Raw genomic sequence first — 15,411 nt, 5'->3', positions numbered from 1 at the left:
CATGAAGTCAGATAGCTATGCAGAAATGACCACTGTTTTAAGTCACCAAGAAGGAAGTAGGTAGGCCTTTTGTAAGGAGGTATATTTGGCCTCAGAAATATCTTTGAGATTTGGTGGTTAAAACTCATACCTGGAATATAATAGCTTTTTAAAAGTATGCCTTACACACACAAAAAAAACAGGGAGATGAAAAAATGGCATAATTGAAAAGGGGGATAAGTGAGAAAGATTAATAACAATAACTATAAAAATGTTTATGGTAGTACTCTTAAGAATTGCTTTCTTAAAAGTTCTTTATATAAACTCATTTAATCTTCAAAACAATGCTCTGAGGTAATAGGTATCATTATAATTTCCTATTTTACAAATGAGGAAATGAGACTAGTAATGGCAGTAACTGTAGAGATACTGCTATTAGGGACTAAGGCAAAATTTGAGCTCCTGTCTCTTGACGTTAGTTTGAGTTCTTTATCCACTTTGTCACCCAGGTTCCCAAAGTTCTATATTTTAAGAACATATATTCAGATATTGTGTATGTGATTATGATGGAATGTTATTGTTCTATGGGAAATGATAAGCAGGATGCTCTCAGAAAAACTTGGAATGTCCTTCATGAACTCAATCAAAGTGAAATGTATCTTGTACAAAGTAATAGCAATGTTTTGGGATGATCAATGAATGATTTTGCTATTTGCAGCAATACAATGATCCATGACTGTGAAGGACAAAAAAAAAAATGAAAAATCCTATCCATACACCTTCAAGGAGCTTACTATCTAACAGAGAAATCCAGAGGCGAACAAATACAAGCAAGTTACATGCAGGATAACAGGAAATAATAAAGGGAAGGCTCTAGAATTAAGGGAGATTGAGAAAGATTTCCTGTAAAAAGATGGGATTTTAGTTGAGGCTTGAAGGAAGCCAGGGAAATCAGTAGTTGGAGTAAAAGCATTCCAGTCATGGGGGACAGACAGAAAAATACCCAAAGTGTCATGTTCATGGACTAGCCAGGAGGTCAGTGTTATTGGATCACAGAGTACAAGTTAAGGAGCAAGGTGTAAGAAAGTGGGGGCAGGTAATGAAGGGATCTGGAGATCCCAGGAAGCCACTAGAATTCATTGAGTAGGAAAATCGCTTTGGTGGTTGAAGGGGAGGATGGATTAGAGTTGGGAGAGACCGAGACAGGCAGACTCACATGAGGCTTTTGTGGTTATCCAGAAGTGAGGCGATAGCAGTGTCAGGAGAGAGAAGGGGGCCATATTCCAGCGATATTGGGGCATCTGAAGGGAATGGGAAGCCATGAGATGTTTAAGAAGGGATGAGAAACTTTGGAAAAGTCCCTGTGGAGAGAGCAGGATGGTGAGTTAATAAGGGAAGGTATAGCAGGATTGTCTAGCAAAATTGAGGGCCCAGTTGGGCTTAAATTACATAAATTTGTAGTGGGCTCAGAGTTGAGTGATTTTCTTCACCTTCATTTAGCAGCTCATATGTAGGAGCCAAAACGGTGAGTGTGATCCAAGGCTGAGGCTGAGTTGGGTGTAATTGGTATTACTCTGTCATTAGAATATACTGCAGATCAGTTGGACAGAAAGGAGAACTAGATGAGGAGTTTGCCACATGTTTGGCATTTGCACATAATATAGAAGCGATGAAAGATTTCATTCATTCAGATACCTGCCAGAGCATTCTCCCTGCCAAAAGCAGAGTAACTGATAACTTCATTTGATTTAAAGATAATTTGCTATACCTTAAAAAAGTATAGGAACCAATAAGGGAAAAGTCTGAGTTGAATTTGATTCTTACTAACTTGGAGGAACCAGTGGCTGGAATAGAATTGGAGTAGGGGGAAATGACTTAAACAAAAGCTAGGTGCAGCTATAAGTATAGTCTTATATACACCCTAGATTTGGGGAGAATAGATTTTAAAGGTTACAGAGAAGGAGTTTTTAACCTAAGGTCTGAATTAAAAAAAAAAATTGATAACTATATTTCAGTATAATTTGTTTCCTTTGTAATCTTATGTAATTTATTTTGTACTTTTAAAGAACATTATCCTTTGGACAGAAGCAGCTACACCCAAAGAAAGAACACTGGGAAATGAATGTAAACTGCTTGCATTTTGTTTTTCTTCCCAGGTTATTTTTACTTTCTGAATCCAATTCTTCCTGTGCAACAAGAGAACTGTTTGGTTCTGCACACATATATTGTATCTAGGATACACCGTGAAATATTTAACTTGTATAGGACTGCTTGCCATCAAGGGGGGCAAAGAGAGGGAGGGGAGAAGTCGGAACAGAAGTGAGTGCAAGGGATAATGTTGTAAAAAAAAAAAAATTACCCAGGCATGGGCTCTGTCAATAAAAAGTTATTAAAAAAAATTATTCTTGGAAAAGGAGTTCATCGGTTTCACCAAACTACCAATAGTTAATAGGTCCATGATACAAACAAACAAAAAAAAAAAGATTATGAACCCCCATTTCACAGGAGAGATAAGTATTCTGGACTAATTAAACTGTGGATCATGACCCTATATGAGGTCTTGTAACTGAATGTGGGAGTCAAAAATTATGATTTATCAGTAAATGTTTGATTTTGTATACCAAAATTTCTCAGATGAAAAAGGGTTGTGAGTATAAAACATTTAAGAAGCCCTGCTCTAACAGAAACCATTGTGACTATATAGGAAAATACCCAGCCAACTTAGATTTTTAAAAAGATGTATCTGTTATCTCCCCTCCCCCCAAATGACATACAAATAATTGATAGGCAGTTGCTGCCCAAGCTAAATAAGAGGGTACTTTGTTATCCAAGTGATCTTGATTAATTCAAGTCATCTGACCCAAATGAACCATCCTTAGGTACTCAGAACAGATGAATATGATTATTGAGTCACTGTCTGTGATATTTTTTAAAATGGAATTGCTACTCAATTGGAGAAGGGAAAATTTCAGCAAAGAAAATGAAAGTTTGTGAACAATAGACAGTGAGCTTGGCTTCTACAATGGATCGTGAAAAAGACAGTAAGCAGATAATCTAGAAGCACAGCAGCATGGCTCCACCAAAAACTGGTCATTCTAGATTGGCATTTCTTTTTTTTGACAGGGTTATAAACTAGCAGATCAGGAGAATAGCAGATGTGTTGTTTACCAAGATTTTTAGCAAAGCATTTGATAGTAAATCTCATACTAGTTTTGTGGAAAAGGTGGAGACTTGTGGACTAAAGGAGAACACAATTAGATGGATTAGATGGCTGAAGTCCTCAGAGTGGTCATAAGTGGTTCGAATGTCTCATTGGTAAAGGGTCTTCAGTGGAGGATTTTAGGGATCTGTTCTTGTCCCTGGGCTGTTAAAGATTTTTATCAAGGATCTGGATAAAAGCACAGGCAGCATTCATATAAAATTTGCAGATGACACAAAACCAGGAGAACATGATAGATGGCAGGATCCTGAAAGGTCTTAATAGGCTAGAGCTCAGCTTCTTAAAGTTTGGGTTGCAACCCCATATGAGGTCTAATAGTTGAATATGAGAGTTGTGAAACTATGATTTATTAGTAAATATTTTGTGTACCTGGGGATCATGTAAAAATGTCTCCAGTGAAAAAGGGTCATGAGTGGAAAAATTTTAAGAAGTCCCAGGTTAGAACAGTGGACTGAAGCTCCTAAGATGAAATTCAGTGGGGGTAATTATAAAATGTTATACTTGAGCTCAAAAATTTGCTTCAAAAGGATAGAAAAAGGCATGATTAGGCAAAAGTCATCTGAAAAATATCTGGGAGTGTTAGTGAACAGTAAGCTTAATTTAAATTAGCAGTGGAGGTGGGTTGGGGAGCCAAAGAGATCTTGGTGGCCATTGAGAGTCAGGAAAGCTTTCAGAAGTCAGTTGATATCCCCAGAATTTCCCGGGGATTCCTCTGTCCTGCTGTCTCAGACTACATCTGCAATACTGTGCTCAGTTCTGGGCGCTGAAGTTTAAGAAGGGCATTGAGGAGCTGGAGGAGTGTCTGGAGAAAGCAGCCCAGATGGTGAAGAGTCTTGAGTCTGTATTTTGAGAAGACAGGCTGAAGGAGCTAGTAGTTTTCAGCCTGGAGAAGAGAAGGCTCAGAGAGATAGACTGGCTGGCTTCAAGTTTTGGAAAGTCCTGGAGGGGGAGGGATGATGAGCTTTAGGAATGGAGGATTACAGACTTAGATTAGAGCTGGAAGAGATGGAACATGGCTGCCCACTTAGTCTAGCCTCTTCTTCTTACCCACGAGGAAACTGACTTACCGCGTTTTAAGTTAAGTGATGTGATATCATGGAGATTTGAACCTGGGACCTCTGATCAAATGCTCTTTCCACTGTTCAAGTTCTCTTGGAGGACTCAGAGTACAGAATCAGGAGCAATAGGAGGGATTTACAAAAAGGCCAATTTAGGTTTGATACCAGCAAAGATTCCCAATAATCAAATCTTGCCAGAGGCCAAATGGTCTGCCTGGAAGGAGGTGGTGGAAATCTTCCAGTGGGGGCTTCTTGGCCACTTGCTCGTATATTATGGCAGGAATTGTTTTAATCAGTGTGACTTCTGAAATCTCTTCCAGTATTAAATTCTGGGATCACCCTTCATGTTTCTCACTTTAGTAGCTCCTCAGCAAAACTGACCAAATAATCTTCCTGAAGACTGTCACTCCTCCTAAACAATCTTAATTGGTTTCCATTGTCTCTAGTATCAAAACAAGCTCTTTGGTTTATTTGATAATCAATGGCCAGTAATTAATGATCTAGTGCTTCCTCTCTGCTAATCACTATCCTGAGTGCTGAGAATGCAAATAAGAAAAAGAGGGCCCTTGTCATCAAGGAGCTTTCAGTCTAATGGGGGAAAGGAAGCTAAAAAGAGGCTGCTTGTCATTGGAGGAAGGGGAAATGGGAACGTGATGTGTATAAAGTCAAAACCAAACAGAGCAGCTATTGGGAAATGTAATGATATAAGCCTTCATAGTAAGGTCATAGGCTTCTTTTCAGACTTGCCATTTCTTAAATGCACAAGTGTAGTAGAATATAAACCTTGAAGGGCAAAAATTGTGCTTTGTTCTCTTGGTGTCTCCAGGGCCCAGCATAATGCCTTGGCATATAGTAGGCCCAATGAACTCCAGCTCCAGAACGTTATGATTCTGTGGCATCCCACCCCAAGCCCTCAGGACGGTTGGCAGAGATGACAGTAAAACAGAATATTAAATAGAATCTCACCTCAGATCAAAGAGAAACAGAATTTAACAGCCCTGGAAATCATGTTTTCTCTCTTGTCCTGGCCTTGTAACGGGACAGAGAGAGGATTTTTTTCTCTTTGCATCAATCCTCTGGTCCTTTCTGTCTCCAGGGCTACTCAGCTGGAGAAAGAAGTGGCTGGTCTTCGGGAGAAGATCCATCACCTGGATGACATGCTCAAGAGTCAACAGCGGAAAGTCCGGCAGATGATAGAGCAGGTGAGACATGATCTCATCCCCCCTTTCTCTCTCCCCAAAATACCCCATCCCTCACTGCCCTATGGAATTGTTTTTGCCTGTCAAGTCTGGGCCAGGGAAATCCTCTTGCCCTTTATCCAGAGGTTTCTGTTTGAGTGCTTATAGCATACTCTCTCTCGATATATATCTATATCCATATTTATAATCCAGGATTATACTGTCCTGATTTAGTTCTCCCCCTTTGCCTTTTGATCATTTAACTTCCATAGAGGGTGGGGAGAGGAAAGAAAATGAGCCAAAACTCATTCTCCTCCTTTCTCTGTGAGCCATTCTAAAAAAACTGTTGTTAATGAAAAGAAGGGAGTGAACTCTCTTTGCTTTGTCTTTAAATGTGATCTAGAGAAATTTTTATTATTTTTTCTTTTTTTAAGTTGGCAAAAAAAGGGTATATTTTGACACTGAGAGTTCTCAGCAGATTAGGTTCATGATTGGAAAATAGCAAATGACTGAAAGACAGAGTACAGCTTTATCTAATCTTCTATAGTCTAAGGTTAAGGAATACATGTTGATTCTATGGCCCAAGGTTAAGAAGCAATCTCTGGATGAAGTAAGGGTGGTGGGCTAAGGAGTAATCTCTAGATGAATTAAGGGTGGTGGAAGGTGGTGGGCTAAGGAGTAATCTCCAGGAGAATTAAAGGTGGTGATTATCCTAAGGAGTTTTCCTGAGGCTTAGAAGCTAAGGAGTAATCAGGAAAGATTTCTGGGACAGATTCCAAAGCCAGAAGATTCAGGGTTTCCTGACCCAGCCCTTCTCCCCCCTAAAGATTAGGGGACCAAAGAATCCCACTATATCATTTTCCCCCTCAAGCAGTCACCCCCAAATTCATTTGGGGCAAAGGTATGGAGGTCTCATCTTGTGGAGCTGACAAGGGGTGTAGGTTTGTCCCTATGTAGAGCAGATTTTAAATCCTAAACTGGATTTATACACTCAGGCTGGCATATTTCAGGGTTTTCTTCCCGATTGGTAGTGTGTGCTCAGGAAATGCAGACTCATTTTTCTATGAGCTTAAGCAAAATATAATTAGGAAGGTGAATCTGCTGCATTGTAGAATGTATATGTTCCCAGGCCAAATAGAGTACATTGTTTTGGCTTCGTTTTCCATCTGAGATCATTATGTTGATTTAAATGCCTTTTGTATCAAAAAGCAAACTGAAAGGCAGCTCATAAAGGGGTGAAAATTCACATTTCCACAGCTTCTCTCGCAGCTGGAGGTGAAAGTCATTTGGCCTATGTTGATTATTTTTTTTTCAATAGCCCATTGTTTGTCCCTACAGCTTCAGAATTCTAAAACGGTGATTCAGTCCAAGGACACAACCATCCAGGAGCTCAAAGAGAAGGTTGCCTATTTGGAGGCTGAGGTAAGACACATGGAAATCACCTTAGAGGGGAATGTGGGTTCTTGGGGCCTGAGAAGATTGAGAGGCTGATGGGCGGGAAAGCTTCAGGAAGCGAGTCTTTGGGACAATTAGTTTTCCTTGTTGGGATGGTACCTTTGTTCTGCAAAGTGTAGTTGTGTTTACTGAATAATTTCTAACTTAGCTGCAGGGCTCTTACATACTTTTGAGTAACTAATAATTATTGAGCAACCACTGTCTGCGGAAGACTTGAGTGGGTGGTACATGAGAGACAAAATAAAAATGGAAGAATGGGCCTTCTGCTCTCTGGCTGCTTACAGCCTCGTTTAGGAGACTGGATGTGTGTTCCTGTGTTCACATGATGTGTACACACACTTAAGACTATCTAGACAAGTCCATACAACGAGGACTGAAGAATAGAAGCAGTAAAAGGTGTCACAGTAAAGAAATCATCATTGTTGGATGGAAGATAACCTGGAGAAGAAGGGGGGAAGAAAAGGAATAGTGGATACGAAGGAGAAGGTATTTCAGTTGAGGAGTAATATCTCCAAAGGTGGCAGGGAGAGGTGACAAGAAAGGATTAATCAGTGGGTGGGGGACAACAAGAGAATGAATGTGCTCTCACCTTGGGATGTGTATCCTAGAATTTAGAAATGCATGACCGAATGGAACACCTGATAGAAAAACAGATCAGTCCTGGAAATTTCAGTACCCAAACCCGAACCAAGAGTGACGGCCTAGGAAGGTGAGTATATGGACTCAATTCAGGAAAAAAAAAGGAAAGGAACAAGAGAGAAAAATCTTGGCTGTGAAGGGTGCCTTTACTCAATTCCATATCTCACTTAGTAGCAAGAGAATGACATAGAACAAGTCTATTCCTTTAGACCAGGTTGGATTCTTAACCCGGTTCCTTTGAACCTTTCTTTTCCCTCCCCCCCCCCCCAATATTTTGATAATTTTACTTAATTAATTGGTTTCCTTTGTAAACTTATGTATTTTATTTTCAAATTCAAAATTCATTATTCAAAAACACTATTTTATTGGCTTCATTTGTCTTGGTCCAATGGCTTTCCTAGATTATTGCCCAAAGGATCCTTGACACAGCAAAAGATTAAAACCCCTCTTTTGACCAATTCCCCCCACCCTGACCTGACACACCTCCCATTTTCCTTTTCTCTGTATTTCCACTTCTAAATTACCCTCTCATCTCCTCTTCCCTAATATCATTTATGGGCCAAGATTGAAGATGATTTATGGGATGATTGGAGAAGAAGATCATGTATGGATATAAAGAACAGCGTCAGCTTCATAGGATTGAAAAGGGTCTTGAAGTCTTAACAGTCTTCTGAGAGGTGATTGGCAATTTGGGTTTAAAAAAAAATAGAAGCACTGGGAAGATTAGTTACCACAGAAGTTAATCAGATAGAGAGAAAGTGGAGGCTAGAGTGGGTGGAGGAGGGGCCCAAACAGGACTCGGGGCCCTAAGTGTTCTCCTCTTGTCTCTTCCCAGCGTCAGGATCTCCAGGCCTCCAAACCCTAAGCCCCTGCCTCTCATCCGTGTGGTGGAAACCTGAGCCGTAAACTGAATAGTGCTGCTTGCTACCCTTACTGGCCTAAAGAGAAAACCCGTCCCCTGTTGTGTCGCAGACTTTTACTTCTTGACCGCTCCCTGGCTGCCCCGCAGCCCCCATTTATGCCTAATTCTTGAACTCCTTTCTTCTGTGTGCTGGGCAGACAGAGGAAGGGGAAGGCCTTCCTCTGGAGACCCGGAGCCTGTGAAGGAAGCCACCGGGACAGAAACCCGCTTTGCTGGGCCCCGGACCAGGGTGGAGCCCGTGGTGACGCCCAAAATACCATGATTGTTGCTGATCTGCGTTAGAGAGGAGAGTTTCCCTCAAAGTGGGTGTTGGACTGCCCTGGAGACCAGGGTTGCACAGGAGTGGGACGGGGTGCCCTGGCTCACCCAGCCCTGACACGGAGCAACAGATATTCACTTAGACTGGCTCTCATCCTCAGGGGACCGAACCTTTTTCCTCCTGTGTTGCTTCTAGCAAAACACCATTTCCCCCACTTCTCTGCTTCCCAAGATGGTGGGATCCCCACCAAACTTGCGGTCATGTGGCTACAATGGGGATGTCTTACCTTATGGTTAGATCCCTATTATCCTGGGGAATAGAGTGAAACAGAAAAATAATCTATATTCAGAAAATGGATCTGTAGCAGGAAGGGACATGAGCTAGGCTCGAGTCCTTGCTGTTTTTGGCTTCTACCACTATTCCCAGAAACTCTTGAAGTTTTTGTTTGTTTTCTCTTTTTATTTTTTCCTCCCTTTAAATTCAGCCCTAGAAACACCCCAGCTTCCTGGTCCCAGAGCTTGGAGGAAAGTTTTTCCACCAGATTGCATGAGTCCCAGAGAAGCAGCAGATGCTCCCTCAGTATTTATTTTGCTAAGTTATTGGTGTCTTTGGTTATGTCTTGTAGTTGTTTTAATATCAAAGTTTTCTGGAACTTAGAGTTGTGGCTTTTATTTTTCTCATATCCATGTGTTTTCCCTCTCTTCTCCCCTTCTCCCATGCCCAAGTTGTAGACCAGGTAGGGAATTGTATATATGTTTACATATTTAGACTATAGCGGGGTGGGAGAGCAGGTGGGAAAGGGAGTGTATATTGATTGTACAGAAAGTTCATGAGTAAGACTCTAGAAAAGGATTTCCCTTGAATCTCCCTTTCCCTGCTTTCCTTCCCTCCTCCACCATTCAGGAGCCTTTTTGGTATACTGCTTCTGAATGATCTCTTCTAGGTCCCTGACTTGTAGCCTCAGGTGATAGAGATAAAGCAAAAGAGAGTTAATAGAATCTTGTAGAAGAATATTAACAAAAAGCAAAGCTCTTAAGTCCCTTACCTCTGCCTAACTCAAAAGTAGAAAACTTAAGTCTACCTGTAGCTGTGTAGAGGTACTAGACCCAGAACTTGCTCCACCCCTGTAGGCAAGTCATTCCATGCTTCAGGTAACTCATCTATAGAGTGAGGAGTCTAAACTAGCCCATTTCCAAAGTCCCTCCTAGCTCTAAAATGTTTCCGGTCTATACTCTTTATATGGTGAATTGAATAAATTATATTAACGTGTCTCTTGAGATTCTGGTCTGATTTTTATCTACAGGCTGAAAAAACCAAAAATATCTCCTTTAGCTTCTTGAAGGAAGCCCTGCTTTCCACATGGGAAGAATTCTTAGAGAGACAGATCTTCCTCTTTAATATGATTTGCAAACCCTCCAACCCAAAGCCTTTGTGGTTTCCTCATGTGAGTTCTTTCAGAGTGTAGGGGCTGCAGAAGGGGAGCTCAGCTTAAGCAATCTGCATCCTGATTTTGGAGGGACCAGGAGAGTTTGGGGGTGACTCCTAACTCTGTCATTGGGCCCTCCCTGGAGTGGAGGCCTTGGCTGAATGCCTGAATGTCTCCTGGCTTGGGAAAGGGAACCGGTAAGAGATAGAAGTGCTGTGATTACAGATAGAGCCACTAACTAGCACCGCAGGGTAGATGAGTAACTAACTGCCAGGTCTTTTGCAGAAATGAAAAGCTCTGGAAATGCTGACTGCGGCTTTTGGGGGAGTGTTTGGGCTATCTCTGGGCATCATTCAATTAGCACCAACTCTTTCTTTCTGGCTGGGTATGCAGATGGCCGCAGGGCTGAATGGGGACATGGCTGAATTTACACTAATGCTCTCTGGACCAGAGGAACCTGAAATCTCTCCCCCAGCCCTGTCCCGCTCCTGCCATAGGAGCCAAATGTACAGAACCAAGACAATAATTTATATAATAACCTCCCCCCCCCAAAAAAAAAAAAGACTTTGAAAGGATTAAGAACTTTGATCAATACAATGACAAAAAAACCACATTTCCAAAGAATGGAAAAGGAAGAAAGCTACCTGCTTCCTGACAGAGGAGACAATTTTTGAATGTGGCCAACGTGGGAATTGTGCTTTACTTGATGAAGCATTATTGGAAAGTTTCCTTTTCCTTTTTTTCCATTTGGGAGGATAAAAAATTTTTTAAAAATTCAAAATGAGACTTTTTTGAAATAGCCAATATGTTGCTTTCGCTTGACTATGCAGATTTGTTATAAGGGCTTTTGTTTTTTTCTCTCCTTTCCTCCCCCCAACTAGGGTCATGGAAGGAAAAATAAATAAATGCTTGTTAATTTTTAAAAGAAAGGAGAGGCCCATCTAATATAAATAGCTTTCTTGGTCTTCAAGATTAAAGTGGTTGGTTGATGATTGGGGATGTTGTAGCTCAATCAACAAGCATTTGCTAACCTACAGATTTAGGTTAAGCATTAGAGCAAAAAATGAAAACAGTTTCTGTAGGCAAAGACAAATTATATAAATAGAACATACAACATAAGAATGGAATAAATGTAATATGTTGTGTGTATATGACATTTTTTCATTCGTCACATTCTGTGATCCCATTTGGGGTTTTCTTGGCAAAGATACTGGAGTAGTTTGCCATTTTATTCTCCAGATCATTAGCAGATGAGGAAACTGAGGAAAACAGTTAAATGACTTGCCTAGAGTTATATAGCTGTTATCTGTCTGAGACTAGATTTGAACTCGTAGAGATGAATATTTTTTATTCCCAGCCTGACACTGTCTACTGTGCTACCTAATTGCCTCATTACACATTTTAGTAAATGTTTAATATGATCCTGAGCCAATCACTTTACCCTGCCTGCCTCAGTTTCCTCATCTGTCAAATGAGCTGGAGAATGAAATTGCCACTCATTTTTGCCAAGAAAACCCCATATGGGGTCACAACGAATCACATATCTGAAAGGACTGAACATCATTACATATAACAATAAAATGAATATATAAATGTTTACATGTGTATATGTCTATAAGTGTAAATTATATGTCTGTGGATGTATACATATGTTGTATATTCTTATATACATGTATGTATACAGAAAGAGTACTATATCCAGAAAAGGTAGCTGGGGGAAATCAAGAAAGACCTGCTATAGAAATGAAAATCCAAGAGCTGAACTGGATAGTCTCTGGGCTCCCTTTCAGCTGAGGAATTTTGAGCCTCTGTATTTCCCCATGTAGGTGTGGAGCCCTTTCTGTGTAGAGCGGAAAATTTGACATAGGGAAGGGGTACCGGGTTTGGTAGGGAGAGAAAGGCATCCAAGTCTTGGAAACTCTTCAACTTGAGGTGGAAGGAGGGAGGAAAGAAAGTGAGATCAAGAGGGCCTAGTGTTCTCTAGGCTGGGCATGGTGAGGTAAGCTGTTCTTGGACTGAATGCTCTATTTATTTCCTGTGTTTTGTCATTTTTGAGCCAGCTTCTCTGTTGCTTTCACATCTTGTGGAGGGAGGATCCGGCCCTATTCCCTGGAGCCTTTGCAGGATCAGCCAGTTTCCTTAAGCTGGGTGTCAAAGCTGCCCAGACATGCATTTCTCATTAGCAGCCTCCTGGGAGCCTGGAGTGCTCAGCCCCAACGTGGGAAAAGAAACTGGGGAGACCTCTTTCCAGGGGTGTTCTAGTAAATGCTTAATAACCAACCCTGTGGGCGGAGAGGAAAGTGCCTTGACACATTTTAAAATTTTAATCTGCATTATTAACATCTTCTCCATCAATTTCTTAAGCCTACACAACCAACCAAACAATAAATCAAGTCCCAATTTCTAGCCCTTTGCCAATTTCTGAAGTCTAAATGTTCACACTAAAAATTTATTTAACAATGGTATTATTAGTTCAAAGCTGGCTCCAGTACACCTTTCCTTCTATGATTTTTTTCATTTTCCTTGTCCTCCACCGTGACCAAATCAGATATGAAAACACTCAACAGCGTTGTGGATATTTGGGAGTGGGGGGTGAGGGTGGTGAGATACCCAAAGAAGTTAAAAATTAAAACGTTTTAACAAAAGAATTGACTGGTTTTTTCAGCCTATTTAAATTAAAGTGGACCTTTTTAGCTAAACCACTAAAAGACTTAATCAAATGGGTATTTTTGGGTTGGAATTAACAGCTTTTTTAAATGAACTAACAAAATAACTTGTTCTTTCTTTTTCTTCTCTTTTTCTTCCTTTTTTTTTTGTCTTCCTTTCTTTCTCCTTTCCTCCTTTTCTGTTTCTTCCCTCCCTCTTTCCTCTTCCTTCCTTTTCTCTCTGTAATCTTTTGAAGTACTGTGCTATGGTCTGATGGAATTACGAAGACCATTAAGACATGGTCCCTCCAGTCTATCTGAGCTTGCAAACTAGAATAAATCAATAGGATAGGAAAGAAAAGAGTCAAAGATGATTTTAGAAAATCCTTTAGAGGGAAGAGGAAAAAAGGGGAAGTGAATAAGCATTCATATGGTAAATGCCAGCTCCAACCCTTTCCCCTACTAATTTAGCCCAAACTGAACTGTCTCTTAAATTCATTAAGCACTTATAATATATACCATATCTCTTAGTTACTTAGTAGCTTGCATTATATTTGAATTGTTTCATGTGCATTGATTATCTTTTCCACTAGACAGAAAGTGTGTTGCATATTTTCTCATATCTTTACAACTCCATACTGGGGCTTCTTAAAAACACAAAAGTGTGTTGCATATTTTCTCATATCTTTACAACTCCATACCGGGGCTTGTGCCAAGTGTTCAACAAATATTTGAAAATATAGTTGAAATAGCTGTTTTAAAATGCATTAATAACAAATTCTATTACATATTCTTATAATGCCAAAACTGAGTGTTCCCAAAGACTCCTAAGAAGTACCTAATAGTTTCATCTTCTCTCAAGGAACTTTCTACCCAGCAATATCTCAATTAGCTCAGTTTTATAAATTAGAATATATCAGTGAGAGACTACAAGTATTGAACTCAGAAATCAGTACATTTGCTGACTGCATCAAACTATATGAGAATAATTATGAAAGTTCTCTAAAATAATGCATGTTTAAAATAAATGAAAAGCTAGAGATTGAAAAAAAAGAAAATGTAGCTGAATTCTACTTAATAATGAAGCATTATTGCTTCTTTCTGAGTTGTCTTCATCTTTTACTTGGCCAAAGCCCCTCGACACACATCCCACTGTGTGTATAGTGTAATCGATGGAGTAGTATTGCCTTGTTTCCCTGGCTCTTGCTTCTTACTTCCAGGCTATGCTAACAGACCCAGGTGCAGGACCCAGAAGAAGTTCCACAAAATAGTTCGTGAAAAGTTACAGTTGAAGCCAAGGCAAGCAGTGTTCAAATGTCCAAAGTACAGGAGCATCAAACTTGACAGAGCCCATCATTGCAGTGTAAGAGATATTCAAAAGATGGATCACCACTGTCCTTGAGCTACTAACTGTGTGGGAGAGACTAGCCAGAGCACTTCTTGCTGTTTACAACGTATCTAGCAGTCATTTATCTGCATGCCCTCAGCATAGTGGGATTTCATTTCCTGCATTGCTTTGAGCTCATCCACCCCATCTACAGTGATTCTGATCATTTTTACATCAATAAAGTTTGAGACCCAGGTACACTTTGCACTAACAAAACAGAACTAGAACAACTGAACAAGAGAGATGGACTACAAAAACCAAAATGGACGGACATGAAAGCAGTATCTGGCCATCTGTTCTATAGCCCCTTTCCTTCACCAGACTAGGGGGAAGCAGACACATACCAGCGTGTGGTCTGGTGATCCGAAGAATCCAAACCATTTTAAGTGAACTTTCCTGGCCTTGGGTTCTTCTCTGCTTTCTGTTTAACAAAATTAACATGAAAGTAGCGCTGGGCGCCCACTTCTACTAACTGCAAGAGTCGTGAGTTTTGTGGGACTGGACAATGGTGATCCCAGCAGTGAGAGCAGAGCCCCATCTGTCTCCCAGCACCTCTGGGGACCATCATGGGGAAAAAACCATCCTGGGGTTGCACTGAGGATCCTGGATACTCAATCACTCAAAGGGGAAAGATTGAGGATCAGGGAATGGAGCCCATCAGAAGGGCCTCTTGGGGCAGTGGAATTAGCTTTAAAACAAGGCCCTGGCAATTCCAGTAGACTTGGGATGGAAAATGCCATCTGCATCCAGAGAGAAAGCTATGGAGACTGAATATAGATCAAAGCATAGTATTTTCACCTCTTTTTTCTTTCTTTTGTTTTTTTTCTCTCCTTTGGTCTGATTTTTCTTGCACAACTTGACAAGTATGGAAATATGTTTAAAAGAATTGCACATATCTAACTATCAGATTACTTGCTGCCTTGGGGAGGGAGGAAGTAAGGGAGGGAAAGAGAAAAACTTGGAAGACAAAGTCTTACAAAAATGAATGTTGAAAACTATCTTTACATGTTTTTGGAAAAATAGAATACTGCTGAAAATTTAAAAGAAAACAAAAACCAAGGCTCAGATCTCCCTTCCTTCTGTCTAGCTGCCTTGTTGGTGAAAGGGAAAAAAGGAGGTGTGGGGTAAATGGGAGTAAAGTCTGTTTCAACCAAATCAAGAAATTGTGCCATCAGTCAATAGAATGACTTAGATGGGTGATTTTTCCTCAGTGCAAAAGGTCTTATACTAAAATAAGAATGAG

General features: G+C 40.4%; 1 protein-coding gene and 1 pseudogene across 3 annotated transcripts in view; both read left to right on the top strand.

Moving 5' to 3' along the window:
- The window catches only part of TUFT1 (tuftelin 1), a 42,473-nt gene extending 32,486 nt beyond the window's left edge, over window positions 1–9,987 (top strand). For 2 of the 3 annotated variants that reach the window (XM_051992644.1, XM_051992643.1), the window contains 4 exons: window positions 5,354–5,459; window positions 6,774–6,857; window positions 7,499–7,599; window positions 8,365–9,987. In XM_051992644.1, the coding sequence (XP_051848604.1) occupies window positions 5,354–5,459; window positions 6,774–6,857; window positions 7,499–7,599; window positions 8,365–8,428 (355 nt within the window). In that variant the 3' untranslated portion in view covers window positions 8,429–9,987. Of the gene's footprint in view, window positions 1–5,353; window positions 5,460–6,773; window positions 6,858–7,498; window positions 7,600–8,093; window positions 8,207–8,364 lie in introns of all 3 variants that reach the window. The other variant, XR_007953060.1, reaches the window with a different exon arrangement.
- LOC127561228 (palmitoyltransferase ZDHHC3-like) lies at window positions 8,942–14,907 on the top strand (annotated as a pseudogene).
- Window positions 14,908–15,411: the final 504 nt, after the last annotated feature.

Source organism: Antechinus flavipes, chromosome 4 (genome assembly GCF_016432865.1).
Source record: "Antechinus flavipes isolate AdamAnt ecotype Samford, QLD, Australia chromosome 4, AdamAnt_v2, whole genome shotgun sequence".
Classification (NCBI taxonomy): Eukaryota; Metazoa; Chordata; class Mammalia; order Dasyuromorphia; family Dasyuridae; genus Antechinus; species Antechinus flavipes.
The sequence above is the reverse complement of the archived record's forward strand: the minus strand, read 5'-3'. Positions and strand labels throughout refer to the sequence as shown.